The sequence below is a fragment of the Triturus cristatus genome, chromosome 5_2 (assembly GCF_964204655.1).
Source record: "Triturus cristatus chromosome 5_2, aTriCri1.1, whole genome shotgun sequence".
Lineage (NCBI taxonomy): Eukaryota > Metazoa > Chordata > Amphibia > Caudata > Salamandridae > Triturus > Triturus cristatus.
In genome coordinates this window covers 515066970-515084918 of record NC_140588.1, presented here as the reverse complement: position 1 = coordinate 515084918, position 17949 = coordinate 515066970, and the positions used below count along the sequence as shown (strand labels likewise).

Here is a 17949-nt window from a genome sequence, read left to right as displayed (position 1 = left end):
TCATATATTTCCCTCCTATCACTCTTCACAGCCCAAGCTGATCACACCTGACATTTTAACCTTGAAACTCCCAAGCCCCTCCCCAATGGAGAGCTAGGAGAAGAGTGATCAAGGGACATGTGGAAGCAAGTAAGAGGGAAGATTTACAGCACTGCTTTCATCTGCTAGCTACTGAGCTTGCAGACTCACTAAGCATATTTGGAACAGAAGCTAAGCATTCTGACTGGCTGAGAGGATCCCTACAATTGTATGTGGGGTGCTAATCCATAGTGAAAATCATGTAGTGCATTGAAAAAAGTGAGCAATAAGGTTCATAGTTACCTTAATTCTTGAACTTGAATCAGAACCCCGATGGCCTCTTCATACTTTCTAATGGCGGGAGCATAGCGACAACTTTTGAAATCCTGATTCCCAGCGGCTTTAAGAATCTCTGCATATGAAAACGGGTCCATGCTTTCAAAACAAAGGAAAGAGACAAAAACTCAGTGCATCAACAAATACATTAACCACTGCATAGTTTGGAATTTCAAGAGACATTCTTGACAACTTTGTTCAGTTTCTGAAGACACTATCAGCCTTGCTATTGTTCAATAATATATTTAAGACTGTTTATCACATGCTTCTTTTTAAATGTAGTGACATATGTTAATTAATACTTCAACGTTAGCCACTCAATGATTGTTTATATGGAAAGAGTTAATTGTGTACTAGCAAATTATCCAAGGGTATCAGAGCGCAATGGATAACATAGAAGCAGACATTGAGCAGGCAACATTAACACAAAGAATGTTAGAAAGTTGCATTAATTATGTTGGATGTTATGCTAAAATTGATGGGTTTGCATTTTTCTAAAGTAATTTTGAAACCACAGATTTAGCTTTCAACTTTTGAAACGTGATCTCAAATGAATCTTCTGCTGAAAGAGCAGGTACTGTGCCCCTCAGATGCAGTGTCTCTACTTAAAGGTGTTTGTAGGTTCTCACACTTCCCACCAGTGTGCATTACAGCTGCTTAATGAAGCAAAGTAGGTGTTAATAGACTTCAGCCCACGCAATCCTAACCATGTCCTGTACTGGAAACAGTAAAATATTACAAACAGGAAAATGGGAAAAGCGAAAGAGCCAAAGAGTGACACATAAATCAATGTACATCCATTATAAACTGGTTATTTACTGCCGAACACCAACCGAGACACAGACCCACAGGAACAACAAACACACATCTAGGTTAGGATGATAATGGAACATGTGCCTGTCCTGGATTCACCATTGTACTAATGTAAAGAGTAAATATTTGGCAACAGTTTCCACTCTTGAGTTTCTTCAGAATCGTGCACAAAGTTCAGACAACCAGAAGCAGTAGTAACACCATCACTGGACATTACCTCCAGATTTAAGGTTACCATGGAAAAGAATTAGGAGTTAAATTCGTTATTGTGCCCTTTTGCCGATTTCCCCCTCATGTGTACTATCGGCGTTTTATTTTGCAGGTCTTAACAAATCCTGCAAAAAAAAGATGCACACTTCATTTCAAAGGATTCGGTGGAGCATAAAGTCATAGGTCCACAGCAACCTTAACAGCATATTCCCAGCCACTCAAAACAGCAAGCATCGGACTCCCGCACAAATCTTTGCAGTGCATTTTTGGAAGGTAGGAGTGTATTGGGGGCAGAGGGGAGGAAAGAATGGGAGAACTTCTATTGGACCTGCTGAAAGCAACACACACTAGATTAATTCTGGGTCATATCGCAGCTTCTGTTCGTCATGTTTGAAGTCAATGAAAGTGGCTGGTCTGCTGCACTTGCTATGAACTTATTTTGGGGAGTAGCCAAGAAAGACAGCTGAAAGGACTCAAACCTAGTGCACTCTGTTATCCTAAACAATAGTCCTACGGAATCCTGCCTGGGAAACCAATAAGGCTGCTCAACAATGAGGCTAGACACGCCCAGCCAAACGAGGAGTCGTTGGGGGCTGCGATCTAGTCAGAATCTCCAGGGAACAGTGCAGCAACAAGACCCCGAGGTGGGCCCAAAGTCTCAGAGGGAGAAGTGGGTGCATTCTGAGTGACCGTCGCAGGCTCTGGCTCGTTCCCTGGGGTCCCTTGCCGAGGCCCGTGACAGAGTAGCTTAGTGGTGGCTACCCAAGTGGAGGCCAGTAGAAACACACAGTGGCTGCAAGAACCGGAGGAGAGCAGTGGTGTTCAGTTTTTGTTGTGCTCCCTCGCCGAGAGCTTGCAGGCCAGAGAGGAGAGGCCTCACATTTCAGGGGCTTCAACGCTGCTCCTCGAGGGCACATTCAATGACTGGTGAACCGGCTATTGGAAGCCTCTCTCCCAACAAACCCAGGGGGTATCCCTTGACCGAGTCCCCTGCGGAACCCTGCACACTAGCTCTGACCTGCAGGGGCACCCATGGGGGCCATGTGGTCGGCTGAAACCGCATGGGGTTAGGGCACACCTGGTCTCCAAAGCGAAGATTATACTGCGTGGTGGCCTAATGCAATGGATAACATATCGGAAGGTGAGAATGGAGAGGAGCCCCAGACACAGATTCCTGCATTTGGAGTGTAAACTAGATCTGATGTACATATTGGCAGAGAGATGAGATTAGATAGTGTCGAAGTTGGAGTAGGAGATGAAGATATGAGACAAAATTGTTGTGGAAGCGCAATCAAGATAACTCGTGTGCGCGTAATTCAGATCTGGATAAGGTTTAATGCCCTATGTAACAAGCATTGGCATAGCCAATAGGTCTCGCCTTTGGGACCTTATAAGTGTTTAGCCAGGCAACAGTTGCATAACTAAATACTTATAAGGTCCCAAAAGCGAGACCTATTGGCTATGCCGCGCGGCCGCAAAAGTGAAAGTAATCGTGGTCAAGCGCGGTGCATGCTCCCATGCACATGCACTGTAGCTCTGGCCTGGTAGCACTTTTTGGAGCCCTCTCAATAAGTCTCGCCAGACCAGCGCATGCACTGGGTCAGGCGAGACCTAAAAAGGTTAACCGTATTTGATTATATTTATCAAAACGGGACATTCATTCATTCATGCATTCATTCAAAGTGCCGCGTTCTTGGATCACCAGGGTGGATGCAAAGAATTTATGACTATATTAAACTCTCCATTATCACTACTGAATAGAGAATTCTCAGTGGAGTTTTTCCCTTCTGAATAGCCCTACAGGTCATTTCTGTGGCAGCCCCAAGAGGACCTAATGGAACTCTTGAACACTTTCACCCGTGAATTCAGGGTGCCCCTACTCACCATCCCCAGGAAGACCCCGTTTTGATGAATCAGTGTCACACTATTTTATTGGGGCAAAACTGTGACAGTCTTGATTGTCTGTACCATGTCCATGGGCCTGCATTGAAAGGCTGTACATGTGGCTGAAGCATTCAGCGAACAGACTGTCATCTGAAGCTGGTCACTTTTTGCATTTATATTTCACGCGCACTTTACTGCACGAGCACCTTTGCACATTGCGCACAGAGCACCTTTTTCATGTTAAGTTTTTTCTTAAGCGAAATGAACTACTTTGAGACAATATAAGATTGTATGAGATCCAATGTTTGTGGTTGTGTATGTGTATGTGTATATGTGTATTACCGCCTCAGTTGGGCAGATGGGAAGATTGTTTGTTTACTGACTCCCTTGAATTCAGATACATTATACAAATAGATCCATGTTTTAGGGAAAACGGGTTTACCCCATACTGCATTTTTATTTTTTGCAGATTTATATAGCGCGAACTCGACTCGAAGGTATTGGAGCGCTTTACATGAGCACCAGTTACGCTACACAAGGATACATTCATTTTTGGTAGGCACAGGGAGATTAAGTGATTTGCCCAGAATCACAGGTTGTTGAACCAATGCCGAGACTCGATTCCGGACTCGCCAGTTCTAAAGCTGGCAGCTATGGTTGTTACGCCACAACCTCGCTCCATTTGCATTGCGCATACAAGTTATTTATGGCAGCAAGCCATTGCTCCAGGCCGATCTAATTACTACCAAATGTTATGATAAAGGCAGTAGGTCTGATGTATTTGTTGTGAAAAGCATCTGTTAAAGACACTAAGTTTTTAATGGTGTATTGTTAACACACCGCCCTAAAGCCGGACACAGGTATTTCATTACATTGACTCTCACAGGTTACCGTACTAGATAAACTCTTACGTGTTTGTTACCCTTTGTGCCAAACTCTGGGGGTAGAAAATGTTTGGTCCTTTCATGATGAGATCTATAGATTTCTGCCAAATGCAACTTTGTATATATTTGTACTGTTATGGCTGGCTGCTTGAAGCTATTACAACTGTATACAAAGTTGCATTTGGCGATTGGTTATAGTGCTACGCCAGTGATAAAGGCTATAGGCCAGACTGGTTCTTTTAGGAAAAGTTATGTCCGAAGCCATAGACCTGAACTATTTGTTCTGGAAAGTTACGACAAAGGCCCTATGGCTGGTGTGTTAAAGACAATAGGTTTTTTTGGTGGATTGAGATTGCACTCATATTTTGTGCACAGTACCATTCCAAGATGACCACCCACTGCTCTATTTATTTATTTTTTAAACTTTTTTCTTTTTTTTGTTCTTTAAAAATTATCTTGCATATGCGTGTTGACTCTGTGTGCTTGTTATTGTGGCCATGTGATTGGATTAATGCAAAAATAAGTCAGTGAGTGGGTAGACGGATGCACAAATGCAAGGCTGAATGATACAGTGCATGCATGCTAAAATACGGAGCGCCTAAAGTCCAAGTGACTGGAGAGGTATTTCGCTTATGAACCAGGCCCATTGGCATGGCCAGTGCTTGTTTATTACATATATTATTTATTTATAAAACCAAGCACTTTCTCACACTCCCTTGTAAAAACACCCACTGGGTGTCACAAGTGCACACATCAGCTGCTCGTGAAACTGTTGTTTTGGCTCCGCCCTCAAACCCTGGCGACCATTCACCCGTTCAGCGTTACACCCAGGTGCCCCTGAGGCCAAGAAGGCGGGGCTGGCACGGTGCGGGCCGATAAGGAGCTGGGTGTGTCTGCCGGCCCAAGAGGGCGCTCTGTTTGTAGTGTAAACGGAGAGGCGCTTGAAGCAGCAGAGTGGAAATGTTTAAGCCAACTATCCGGCAATTCGAGGGGGAGGGGCAATTCGAGGGGGAGGGGGGGCGCGGTTAGAGCATGGAGGGGGGGGCACGGTTAGAGCAAGGAGTGGGGGGGGGCGCGGTTAGGGCAAGGAGTGCGGGGTGGAGGAGGGGGACAGCTGAGACGTATTTTGTACAGGCTTAAATTGATGTTGTAATCCCCATTGTATTGTATGTTGTAGCAGAATTTATACAGCGCTTCAAACCCCTGACAAAGCTAAAGCGCTTTACTTAGCGCTCTTTTGGAGTTGTGCTGTTGAAAAGATGTTTTATATAGTATGACGTGTGTGCTAGGTGTTAGCAGATGGTCGCGAGGTCTGAAGACATGAAGGAAAAAATTTGAATTTGGTGATATTCGAAATAATCCAAGGGAGTTGACAGTATGTCAAAAAGTCCTGCGTTATAAATGTGATTTTTTTTCTTTCTGCGCATTTAACGAAAAGCGATCAAACTTCAATATAGTCTTGTGTCCGCTTGTACATGTATATTATATGACTCAGTCTCGCCAGGTACACCCACGTTGGACTTTCCTTTAATAACCTTGTGCATTCTGGGAGTTGTAGTTTTCGTTCATTTCAACGAACCCAACCGTGCCAACACTGCTAACAAGACAAAACAGATTGAAAATGTGAGAATCTGTAAATGTAACTATCAAGCAGAGCAAGACACACTGAAAATGTAAAGGCAGTGCAAGATACTGGGCACGGGCTACATTGGGAAAGAGTCGGAAAGGTGAACGAAAGGACTGACTGAGGAGTTTAGTAGAATCTGAAAGGAAAACCCAGGCATTATATACAGGAAGGATAACACGAATATAGCAGCACTGAAGGATGGATTGCATAAGAAACTCTGAAGGCCCCAAACACATTATTTCCATATGTTAGAAACTGAGGTGAAATTAAAGCATCCAACATATGATCCTCCGCAGATAGAGACAGGAAGACAGGCAAGCTTGCAGAGGTTTCCAGACACAGGAAGAACAAGCCCGGCGGAGGGCGGCGCGCGCGCGCTTGGCGGGGGCGGGGGGAGCCCATTTCAGGCGGGGGAGCGGACCCTTTGAAGTAGGATGCCAAACGGATTGCATGGCAGCACGATGCACATGATTGTGCGCGTGCTTGCCATGCAATCCGCTTTTGGGAGCACTTTTGGGAGCCCCTTTACTAGAGTCTCGCTGAGCGATCGCTTACGCGATAGCCAGCGAGACCTAAAAACGTGTAAATCACGTGTAATGGGAGCGCTTGAGACATTATTTGCTCTAGATATATTGCCTATCACAATAGTATTGTGTGAATTTGGAAATTGACGTAAGAAATCGATAGTACTGGTCTAGGTATACGATTGCTTATATTTAAGAACAGTTAGTAAGGATATTGTTTTTGGGCAAATAATAGTTTAGCAATGTATTCCTTGGGCTTTCATAGGTAGTTTTATATGGGTGGAATTCTCTTCGATACAGTTATAGCTTATAAGGATATGTAATGGTCAGAGAGATTCTCTATTTATTTTATTTTCAGGTCTGAGTAATGACTTTTTGATCTATATATTCGCCGATAAGTAGCTGGGAGATGGTAGATTGCAGCCTACTCTCCGACAAGTGTTTTGCTTTTATAACGGAAAAATGTGGTTAAGGTGAGCTCTCTTCCTGAACAATCAAAAACAAATGGATATTTTAGTTTAAACGTTGCTGAGCACAGGTTAGTTGGTGGATCTTATATTGGGTGTGATCATAGATAATAGTTTGATCACTTTTATATACAAATAAGAAATAAGGAAAGTATAATTTTATGATGTATTCATTTGTGATAAAATTTAGCACATCATATTAATAACTATTGTGTCCACCTGTGGTGGAATTGTCTCAATCTATGCAATATCAGATGTACAATGAGCACATGGGTGTTATGGTGCAGGATACATACAGTAAGTAACTTCTATATAACCAAGACAAATGCTATTGGTTTATTTATAGCCCAGATGAAGTCAGAGATGCAAACGCATCCTACCTGACGAAACACGTGTTGGCAATATGTGCATTTGGAGAAGGTGTGGAAAGAAGTGCATCTGGAGAAGACGTTTAAAAACATTGATGGAGTGGGACGGGGTACCGGAGGGGTTCCCATGGGCCGCACATGGAGCATCTGAACCACCTATGGGGCATTCTGCAGATACCTATGGCCAGGGGACACCCGGCAGTTACTTGTTATTGTATGATTACACATGTGCAATGATACTGTTGTTATGAAAATCAATAAAAATGATTGCTATAAAAAAAAAAAAACATTGATGGAATAAAAAACAACGCAGTTGGAACAAGGACGGATTGGACTGTGATTTATATATATGGAGTGGTGCTCAGGATAAACTGAGCCCCAGACACAGGTGGGTGAGAGGTCATAACACAGGCGCTGCGGGGAACATGGGGCCAATGTGCTGAAGGCTGCGCAGAGAACTGGCCACAGGATGGGCCACTACACCTAAGCCCACTGCTGCTGCTGCTCTCATTGGGGTGCATGTCCAGGAAAAGGAATTACTGCAGTGGTGGATTCACACGGAGGTAATTCATCGTTAGGGAGTGCAGATCTACCAGGACCTGTGGTGTGTGCAGCCGATTGTCCCTGGGCCTCTCTGTGCTGGACATAAAGGCCCTCTGAGAAGGGCCACTTGTATTCAGGGGCTGAAAGCTTGAACTGCATGACATGGAAATGCCACATGGACCCCAGGCCATAGGTTAAAGACATGACAGCATAAAACTACCCAGGGGAACACCATCACATAGTACAAACAGGGTACTGCCCAACGCAACACGTGCTGGGAGGGTGCTAAAATCTCTAGGAGCACTGGGGAACCACAGGGAAGCTCAAGAGGGCCAATCCGCTGGCAGCCACACAGGGACGAGGTAGGAGCGGAAGATTGACCCGGTCTCCATCAAGGTCAACCTGCTTATACTGACTTACATATGGTATCTGACAAGGTAAAATCAGCAACTCAATCGATAGGAAAACTGCAGCAGGAAACAAATTCTCTCAAAGATCACATGTCCAAGATGATGGTGGTAACAAAGATACTGGAGGACAGGGTAGAGGATGCTGGGGGTGTTCAAGCTCTAATCATTTGGGATTCTTGGGCTTTCTGGAGTGAGTGGAGCACGCAGTGCCAGAGTGCTTCCTGCAGCAGTGGATTCGACTCACACTTAAGCCTTAGGGATTGTCAACAATGTTTCCCGTGGCGAGACCAACTACATTACAAAGGATCAGACTAGAAAAAAATGCTCATTGATGTGAAGCAGAAACTCTGGTCTCTGAACCTCCCATACATGCTAATGTACCCAAATTTTCCAGAGTGCTGGCGCAAGATAAAACATTTCTTTGAGCGCACGGAGTAGGTCCTGGCTGGAACTCTTGGATGAGGGGCCCAGATAAGAATGCAAGACTCTCTGTACACGCAACCGGTGGGAACAGAGGCGAGGCTGCAGGATTGGGGGCTGATCAAGACCCATCCGGCCCCAAGACAAGAGAAACCAACAGATATCGCAAGTAATGGTACAGGGGGATGGCACACTGGCGCTAGAGAAAGTGCCAGGGTCTGGGGGGAATCGAGCTGAAGAGTCTCTGGATCGGATGGAGGACTCTACAGTGACTAACAACCTCCGCTGGTTGAACTGTGCTTTTCTGAGGTCTGGGGGAGGGAGGGCGGGGAGACCATGATTCAAAGTCTATTCTGGGAAATGATTCTACATTTACAGCTCATTGTCTCTTGGGGGAATGTAGACCGAAACAGCAGTGGGACAAAAAAAATTATGGCATCAATTGTGATTCAGGTAAAAGATCCATATGGCACATGGCAATACTGTGAGACTATATGTCTGTGGTGCACTGCTTAGGGAGGATTAGGGCAAATGAGGAGACCCTTCTCCAAAACGCCTTGATCACTGCTGGTTTGGAGGCATACATAGAGGGATTTCCAGCAGCATATATTATCTAGTAGTATAAGTGTTACATTACTCCAGTAGGTATTTTGTTATGACCGTTGGAGCGGGGGGGGGGGGGGAAGGGTGAGTTGGGCAGACACGCTGTTGAAATGTTCCCAAGTGTTTACCCGGAGAGGGCAGGGGTGGGGTTGGATGTTCAATGTTTCAAACAGCTCTTCAACCTGCTCAATTTCGGAGTCTCTCTCAATGCTTTGCAGCAGGGAAGTTGCAGGTCTCATGGGGAAAAAGGTGGGGAGGACTGCTACCCAGTGATTTGGAATCCATGGACCCATGACAACGGATACGTATAATTTACTCACCTGGAATGATGGTGGGTTGGGCACATACATGAAATGACACAGCACAGGGTTATGACATTTCTCAATAGACATAAAATACATATAGCTTGTCTTAAGGAGACACACTTATTTGACTCAGAGGCTGAGAAATGTAAAAAGAAATGGAGGGGACAATTGTACTCGTTCACATACTCTACAAATGCTGGGGGAGGGGCATCCATGTGCATGGCTTCAGGGGTACACTGAGGGGAGGTATATCCTCTTGTAGTGGACTCTAGATGGGAGATAGCTAGGCATCATCAACCTTTATGCACCAAGCACCAAACACGGATGACACTTTTATTTGCACGATCAAAGATATATTGACGGGCAATGCACCCGACGTTTGCTTTGGAAAGACATGTCATGGGCGCCCACTCGTGTCATTATTACCTATATGGTGGCAAGGGTACGGGACGGCTACTGCTGGCCACTAAAATCACCCTGGCGATTTGGAAAAGGGCGACCTGGGAGATTGGCTGGGACAGGAAACTAAGTAGACAGACGCCCTTATGGCACTGCGCGTGGCTACCGGAACTAAACAAGTTGAGGGGGTTCACGCAATGGGATAACATCGGGGTGTCGACACTGGGAGACGTGCTAGTGAGGGGGGAGTTGAAATCCTTCTCGGTGCTCCGCAGGGAATTTGGATTGCTCCCCACGCAGTACTATAAGTACGCGCAACTGAAACATGCTTGGCAGGCCGAAGGGATACAGACGGCTTCTCTTCCCGAATATGCACCTCTAGAGGGAAGATTGCTGCAGGAACACATGGTGGAAAGGGCGGTGTCCCACACATATCGGACCCTCATGAACAATATGCCTGATAATCTGGGGGCGCTTAGGGCGACCTGGGAGGCGGACGTGGGTGAGATGGACGAGGTGGACTGGGATACAGTTCTCATGCACCCACGAGAGGTGGCGATTAAGTCCCGGCTACGGTTGATCCAATTCAATATTCTGCATAGAACATACTTCGATAGACGACGACTGTTCAAAATGGGACGGGTGGGGGACACGTCGTGTCTGAGATGCGGGCGGGAGGGAGGGACTTTCTTTCATATACTTTGGCTCTGCCCGCAGATTCAGGGGTACTGGCGGGGGATCCTAGGGGAGCTGAGTAAGGTGCTGGAGGTGCCACTACAGGAGGACCCCAAGTTAGTGTTACTGGGTATGACACATACCCCCCCTTTAGGAGTTTCTGTGGACGCAAGCTACGAGAGCCTTAGTCAGAAAATTGTTAACTCCTTAGAGGTGCTGGCTCCTCTGCGCAAAATTAGGAATAGATCCAAGATTGCCATGCCGTGGTTCACTGCGGAGTTATCGCATTTGAAGCTCTGCTGTAAACGCGCGGAGCGAGCTTGGAGGAAACACTACTTAGAACCCGATAAAGCCCTTTTTAAGCAGGCCTTGCTGACCTATAAAATGCAGATTAAAGGCGCCAAAGCACGTTTCTTGGAGGAATCGCTCTTGAATGCACCGAACAAAACGCAGGCCTTGTTCAAAATTGTTGGGGATCTTTCTCGCCCTGCTTCTGTGGCTAACGACATTCCTGCCTCCCAAGCTTTATGCTCCTCCTTAGCGCAGGCGTTCGAAGATAAGATCGCTTTGATCCTAAGTAAGCTTGCTCCTACAACTACAATTGTTACTCAGCCCGTACTTGGCTCCACTTTAGCGGCCGAAAGGGAGGCAGTAAGGGTAGTTGGTAGTCAGGTACAGCTGGATAGTTTTCCCCTTCCGTCTTTTGAGGAGTTTTGCCTGCTGGCTAACAGTATATCCTCTGGTTCTCCTTTAGATCCATTGGCTCACAAATATTGGAAAGTATTCCAGACGGAGCTTTTTCCTCCGCTGTATGCTATCTGTTGCCAGTCTCTCTCTTTGGCACGTGTTCCAAAGTGTTGGAAATTAGCAGTGGTCTCACCTTTGTTGAAGAAGGAAACTTTGGATCCCACCTGTCCAGCGAATTATAGACCTATATCGCTGCTTCCTTTTCCCATTAAGATCCTAGAGAAACTGGTTACTAAACATCTGTCCAGTTTCCTGGAGACCAACTGCTGCTTGGACGCGTCTCAATTTGGCTTCAGACCAGCAGATGGCACGGAATTGGCCCTGGTGACCGTGTTGGACGATCTTCGTTCGCGGGCCGACATTGGGCGAGCGGCCTTTTTAGTGCTGCTCGACATGTCGGCCGCTTTTGACACGGTCAACCATGACATCTTGGTCAGAAGACTTGAGGATGCAGGGGTGAAGGGTTCGGCTCGCGATTGGCTGTTTTCCTATTTGGGAGACAGACGCCAGGTAGTGGCCTTGCCACCATTCCAGTCAGAGATTAAAACAGTTGAGCAGGGCGTACCGCAAGGGTCTGCCATCAGCCCTATACGGTTTAATCTTTATCTTCGCCCTCTGGTGAGCTTGGTTAAATCATTTGGCATCTCGGTTATTAACAATGCCGATGATACGCAGCTCATCTTTTCCATCGAGGGCAAAGATGCGGTGTCGCTGGAGACTTTCCATCAATGTATGGCGTCAACTGCGGACTGGTTGAGGCAGAATTCTCTGCAGTTTAACAGCTCTAAAACAGAGGTTCTACACTGCTCGCTGGACCACATCCCTCGGCCACTGCCTCCTGATTTTTGGCCTGCCTCTTTTCAGGAAGTTCCTTCTGCAGCAGTATCTGCCAGGAACCTGGGCGTTGTGTTTGGGCCTGATCTCCAACTGGATCTTTTTGTAAATAAAACTGTGTCCACCTGCATGATGTTGTTACGCATGCTGTGGAAGATTCTTCCGCTGCTGCCGGCCCATGTTCGCCCAGAAGTGGTTCGCGGTACCATTTTGAGTAGGTTAGACTACTGCAACGCACTACTTCTGGGAGCTCCAAATAAATTGCTGGCCAAGCTACAACGCGTGCAGAATATGGCAGCCAAGTTAGCCCTGTCCCGTCGTCGATCTGATTCTTCATCTATGGCGCTAGCCGATCTTCACTGGCTACCAGTTTCACAGCGAGTCATCTTTAAGGCGCTTTGTTTGGTGTTTAAGGGACTCCATGGGCAAGGACCTGCTCCATTGCAGGAGCTGTTCCAGTGGTATGTGCCCACTCGCTCCCTTAGGTCACTGTCAGCACATCTTGTGGTAGTCCCAAAGGTATTGAGGGCTCGGATGGGCGGCCGAGCCTTTGGTTTCGTGGCGGCCAAACATTGGAATTCTCTCCCTCTGCTGTTGAGAAGCTCTGGGGAGTTTCCCTCTTTTAAGAAAGAACTAAAAACGTTTCTCTTTCCTAGGTCTGCTTAATTTCACCTGATTGCTATGTGTGGTGTTGGTATAATTGTCTAAAGCGCCAGGATACCCTTCGGGTGACAGTATGCGCTATACAAATATGCCATACAATACAATATAATACAATACATGATGTGGACCTCCCCCGCCCGCTGCTGATTTTCCTTGTGCTGGCTCTGGTGGTGGCGAAGAGAGACGTAGCAAAATACTGGGGGGCGCCCTCGCCTCCCCGCTTGGAGGAGTGGAGGAGGGGTCTTGACATCTACATGGCGGCAGAAAGGGTCACGTACAAGGCGAGAGGCTGCCCCAAAAAATTCACCAGGGTGTGGTCCAGATGGCGGAGGTATCACGGCCTGGAGGGGGGACTCTAGTGGGGTGGTGAAATGGAGTGTGCCGGCATGGTTTATGGATGACGTCCACAGCCCTAGGGCACAGACAATGGTATATATTGAAGACGCTGATGTCAGCCGCGGCATAGGTCCGAAACAGACTTCCGGTGTGATGAGAGAAGGGTGGGGGTGGAGGGCGGGCGAGGTGGGGGTGGTGCTCAATACTGACCTGTCTGTTTGGTTGTTTTTCTTTGTGTGTAGCTGTACACCAAAAATGCCAATAAACATATTTAAAAATAAAAAAATTAAAAAAAAGATATATTGACAGACTGCTTTGATGTCCCAGTGCTGGAGATTTTAACTGTGATCTTGATGGGGTGCTTCACAGTCTATCCACTAGGACATGCCAAGAAGCCTCACATGGTGGATGCACTGTGCCAGGTAATCTCCAATACGGGCAGTACAGATGTATGGAGAGATTTACACCTGCAGGACAGAAAATATTCATGTCACTCTATGACTCACACTTTTAGCAGACTAGGCCAGGTACTGGGGATGGGCAGTATTCTCACCCACGTCCAGGAGGCACAATATTTGGTGAGGTATTTATCAGACCATTCCCCACTGAGGGTTGGCATTGACTAGGGGCAACAGAAGGGTGGAATCCCCCACATGGAGAATGTCACCAGTGTCTTGCTGGACCTGGAGTGTCGGGAAGATCATGGTACAGTTGGAAGCCGTCTTGCAGATCAACTGGGGATCCACTACCACCAGGGAGAAGGAGTGGGTGGCACAGAAAGCGGTGGCACGTGCGATATGCTGCGGAAGGTATACGGACTTAAGCAACATTTACATAAGTACCTCACTACACAGGAAACCCTGCTAGTCTACTTACAGCGGAGGTAAGTGGGAGGAGAGGAAGTGAGGATGGAGCTAACAGAGTCACGAAGATCCCTGGGAGAGATATTGTACAGATTAGATACGTTGACAAAAAGGGACTACAAGCAGCACCTGGATAGGGAAGCAGATAAGCCCAGCAGGTTGCTTGCCTGGATATTAAGCAGAGTTGACAGTCGTTCTTTGCTTTGCTCTCATAATCTAGTTTTCATATGAGATCACTTCGAGCCACACTTCCTTACAGCCAATTCCTTTGGTTTAGGTACAACTGAAACCACAAAGTTGACTTCTTCAAAGAAACCCAAGTACTGTCTACTATGTTATTACTGAGAGAACGTTCAAAACGACTTGTCAAGTTGTCTATGAAGAGTCTGGTACTGTCCCATGGTGGCTCTTCTGATACCTAAACAAAGAAAATCACTTAACAGGATGGTTTCCGTCACTACATTCTCCTCCGTTTCAAATGTTGTGATGAAAATGTATGAAAAAGCACTGGCATATTTTAACAGCAGAGGACCTTAAACTTGAGCCTCCCATGTTCGCCGTCAAAAAAGTAAAAAAGAATCTTTAAAACAATCTGGTCTGAGCTGCTTTCCAGCCAAATCAACCACACACCATCTCTGATTAATTTTATTGAGACTAAGGACTTTAATCACTCCAAAATCAATGTCCTCACCTAGATATTTTTGAAACTGTAACACATTATCCAGGCTATTTACTGCCCCTGTAAGCTCCTTTACATCAGCCAGACCACCCAGAAAATTAGAATTTGTATCTGCCAGCACAGAAGCAAACTGAGGTGCACGGTCCTCTCTGCCTCGCTAGTTTACTGTTTCATTGAAAGCAATCCCTCAGAAGACTATTTCTGATAACAAGTCATTACTGTGAGGTTTGTTCCCAGCAGAGGAGTAGACATTTTGCATCTATTAAATAAAGAGGAGTTGAAATTGATTCTAAGATGCCACACTGAATTCTGCCCTCAACAGCATGCAGGATTGGCACACATTGTTAAGAATACTCCAATCATGAACTTTCATTCATTTTTACCACTAATGTTATTAAATTTTGGAACTCCAATTATGTACTGGCATTGTTGCATAATTATGGCCTTTGTATTTATGTTTTGCATTTATGCTTTGTATTCATGCCTTCTTTCTAGTGTTTTTCCCTTATTATATTCCTATTTTGTCCCTTAAGAGTATCAGGTGAATTGCCCTCACTCTTTTAAGATGGGCCGCTCCCTATTACACCATTCAAAGAATGCCACTAATTTTATCCCAGCAGGTGCCTTCTTTCAGACCGTTTTTTCCCAATGTGCACAGCTCTATTTCTTGGCCGCTACCTCCTCCTCACTGCACACACAGATGAACGCTCACAATCACTGCATCTGAATCCTGGTACATTATTGGTCTCTTGCTTGCCTGTTTTTCCTACCTGATTACAATTTTATAACCCGTTCCTTTGGACCAGGATCAATCCTGCAAGGTCTTACTACGGTCTCGCATAAGAAATATCAGGTAATAAAGCAATCAGTCTTCTGGGAGTTCCCAGAGTCACCGATGACCTCTGACTTATCAAGCATTTTTATTCACCCCAAAACCCAGCTGACTAGCGGTGACTCTTTCATTTATTTTTTACCAAGCCACCCTGTCATTCTGGCCTGGGAGCTACTCAACTCAACCTCCGAGCATGGCTTCCTCACACCTGTGGTGAGTGCATACATGTCTACCTCCCAAGTGATGCGCAGAATCATCATCCCAGGTCTCCACGTCCTCCAATTTTCTTGTCTTCTCTCCCCACCCATTACTTTGAGACACCATGCAAGTATAGCATGTTATGCAATCACACCTCACGGATGCCATAGTGTCTACAGGTTTTCGAATTACCATCATAGCGACTTAACATTAAATTCATACCCCTTCCGAAAACAACCATATCTTGATTTTAACCTAGATGCAACTAAGAAAAAAATTTAAGATTCAGGCTTTTACATATTCCTTTGCATCAATTCGAAGGGACTCGGAACCCACACATAAAGGGCAATGGTTCATGTTTATGCGGTTTTGAGTCGGGGACTATAGAACATATTATTTGTATCTGCCTCAATCTACTAGGTCTGCACCAACAAGATCTTCAAAGATTTTTTAACTAGGCAAATATTCAATCCACCAGAGACGCAATCAACTATTGTTTTAACAATACATTTACATCTTTTATTACGGCTTTAATGAGATTTTTATATCTGGCTTATAGCAGCCTGGGTTTTTAACTATTAATTTACTTAATCTGACATAGTTCTTTAAAACATTCTTTATTTTATTGATAGTTATGATACACTGCTATAATGTGTACCAAAAGAATGGAAGCTATGTGTAATTTACTTTTCTTTTTCATTTAATGTTAAAAGCTTTTGTAATTTGTAACAAAATGATTTTATAAATACAATAAACCTATTTACTTGCACATACATTTTTATCTTATTCTTGTATTTTTCTTTTCTTCCTTCTAGTAGGCTGTCGGGTTCATTCTATCCAGAGTCCGGATGATGATTCTACATTAAGGGATCGAAATGCTGTCAACCTATTTACAAACCCAAATAGTTATAGATTAATATATATATATATATATATATATATATATATATATATATATATATATATAATTACATTGCAGTGAAATTAGCTTTGAGGTGCTAGTCGCTGTAAAGGCATGTTAACTTGAAATTTCTACATGTCCTATTTTTAAATACCATGCACCCTGTCTTGTGCAAAAGGGTGAATTATTAATATTTAAAAGAAAAGTTTCGACTTGTCGAAGGGTTTATTTTGACATGTCAAATTGCAGTTTTTATACTACTACAGTTAAGCTACGGATTGTAGACCCAAAACCATATATTGCACTGCCACTGGCTTTTTAGCATAAAGTACTGTGCATGGTGTTTTTTCAAACCAACACTTAATTTTTAAAGCTAAACTAGACTTCCTAAAATGCTACAGTTAGCATATGATGAGGCCGGTTGGCACCTACTAACATTTTTAACAATACAAGTACTCAGAGGAGGAGCCAAGATGGCGGACGGACAGGACGTCTGAGCTCCCGGCTCCGCAGCCCGTCTGCTGTTTACATGACATCCTGATCTTTAATCCTGCCTACGGCGCGAGCAAATGTAACCACGAATGCGCTGACACTTTCCGCATTCCTCCGATGTCCCCGCCGGCTTTTTTGGTCGAGGATTCATAGAGTTTGCCGACTTTGGACTTTGCCCACGCACTCTGGCCCGACCACCGCCACCGGACACCGCTTATCACGTACGGTGAGACGACCTGGGGCCGGACCGGCGCCTGGGGAAATGTGACCGGCTGTGGAGTGGGCGGCTTGGCGGAGCCTTCTTCGCGACGGAGAGAATTCCTGTATGATTGGGTCCGGGCTGGCGAACCTTCCTTTGTCATGCTACCAGCGGTCAGAGCGGTATCCGTTTTAGAGCGCCCACCACCCGCATTGCTATACAGCCGAGGGCTCTCACATCGTGTGAGCCCCGTATAGCGAGCAGTAACTCTTCTTGCCTTAAATGCTATTCCTCCGTCCTATGGAGTCACCCTCACCCCTCCGATGTGGGCTGACTGCAAAAATGGTGGCGGGGCCGGTCTACCTCGCCGGAAAGACGGAAGCCTCCATATCCCTGACGCAAGCTGCCCTGCCTACTGTCGAGCTGGAGGGTGTCCCGGTGGCGCCTTTGCATACTGCCGACACGCTGAAGCGGGGAGCAGACCTGACCTATGGTGATATCCTTCTAGCCCTGGAAGACTTGAGGGCGACATGGTGGCAAAACACTCGAGAACTGGAGCGGAAGATCGATGTCGCTATGCCATCCAGGGAACTACTGCGGTTGTCTGACCCCCCCAATGCCTCTCATTCCCTTCGAGGCGGATACAATGTGGCGACAGGGGGATACTGTGGAACGTCCTCTCCCTGGCTACAGTGTCGAGTGTTCTTTTAATGACAAAG

At 45.7% G+C, this 17949-nt stretch overlaps 1 protein-coding gene across 3 annotated transcripts in view; it reads right to left on the bottom strand.

The window, feature by feature from the left end:
* The window catches only part of TRANK1 (tetratricopeptide repeat and ankyrin repeat containing 1), a 1100402-nt gene that overhangs the window by 958064 nt on the left and 124389 nt on the right, over positions 1-17949 (bottom strand). For all 3 annotated transcript variants that reach the window (XM_085607558.1, XM_085607559.1, XM_085607557.1), the window contains one exon: positions 322-453. In XM_085607558.1, the coding sequence (XP_085463684.1) occupies positions 322-452 (131 nt within the window). In that variant the 5' untranslated portion in view covers position 453. The remainder of the gene's footprint in view (positions 1-321; positions 454-17949) is intronic.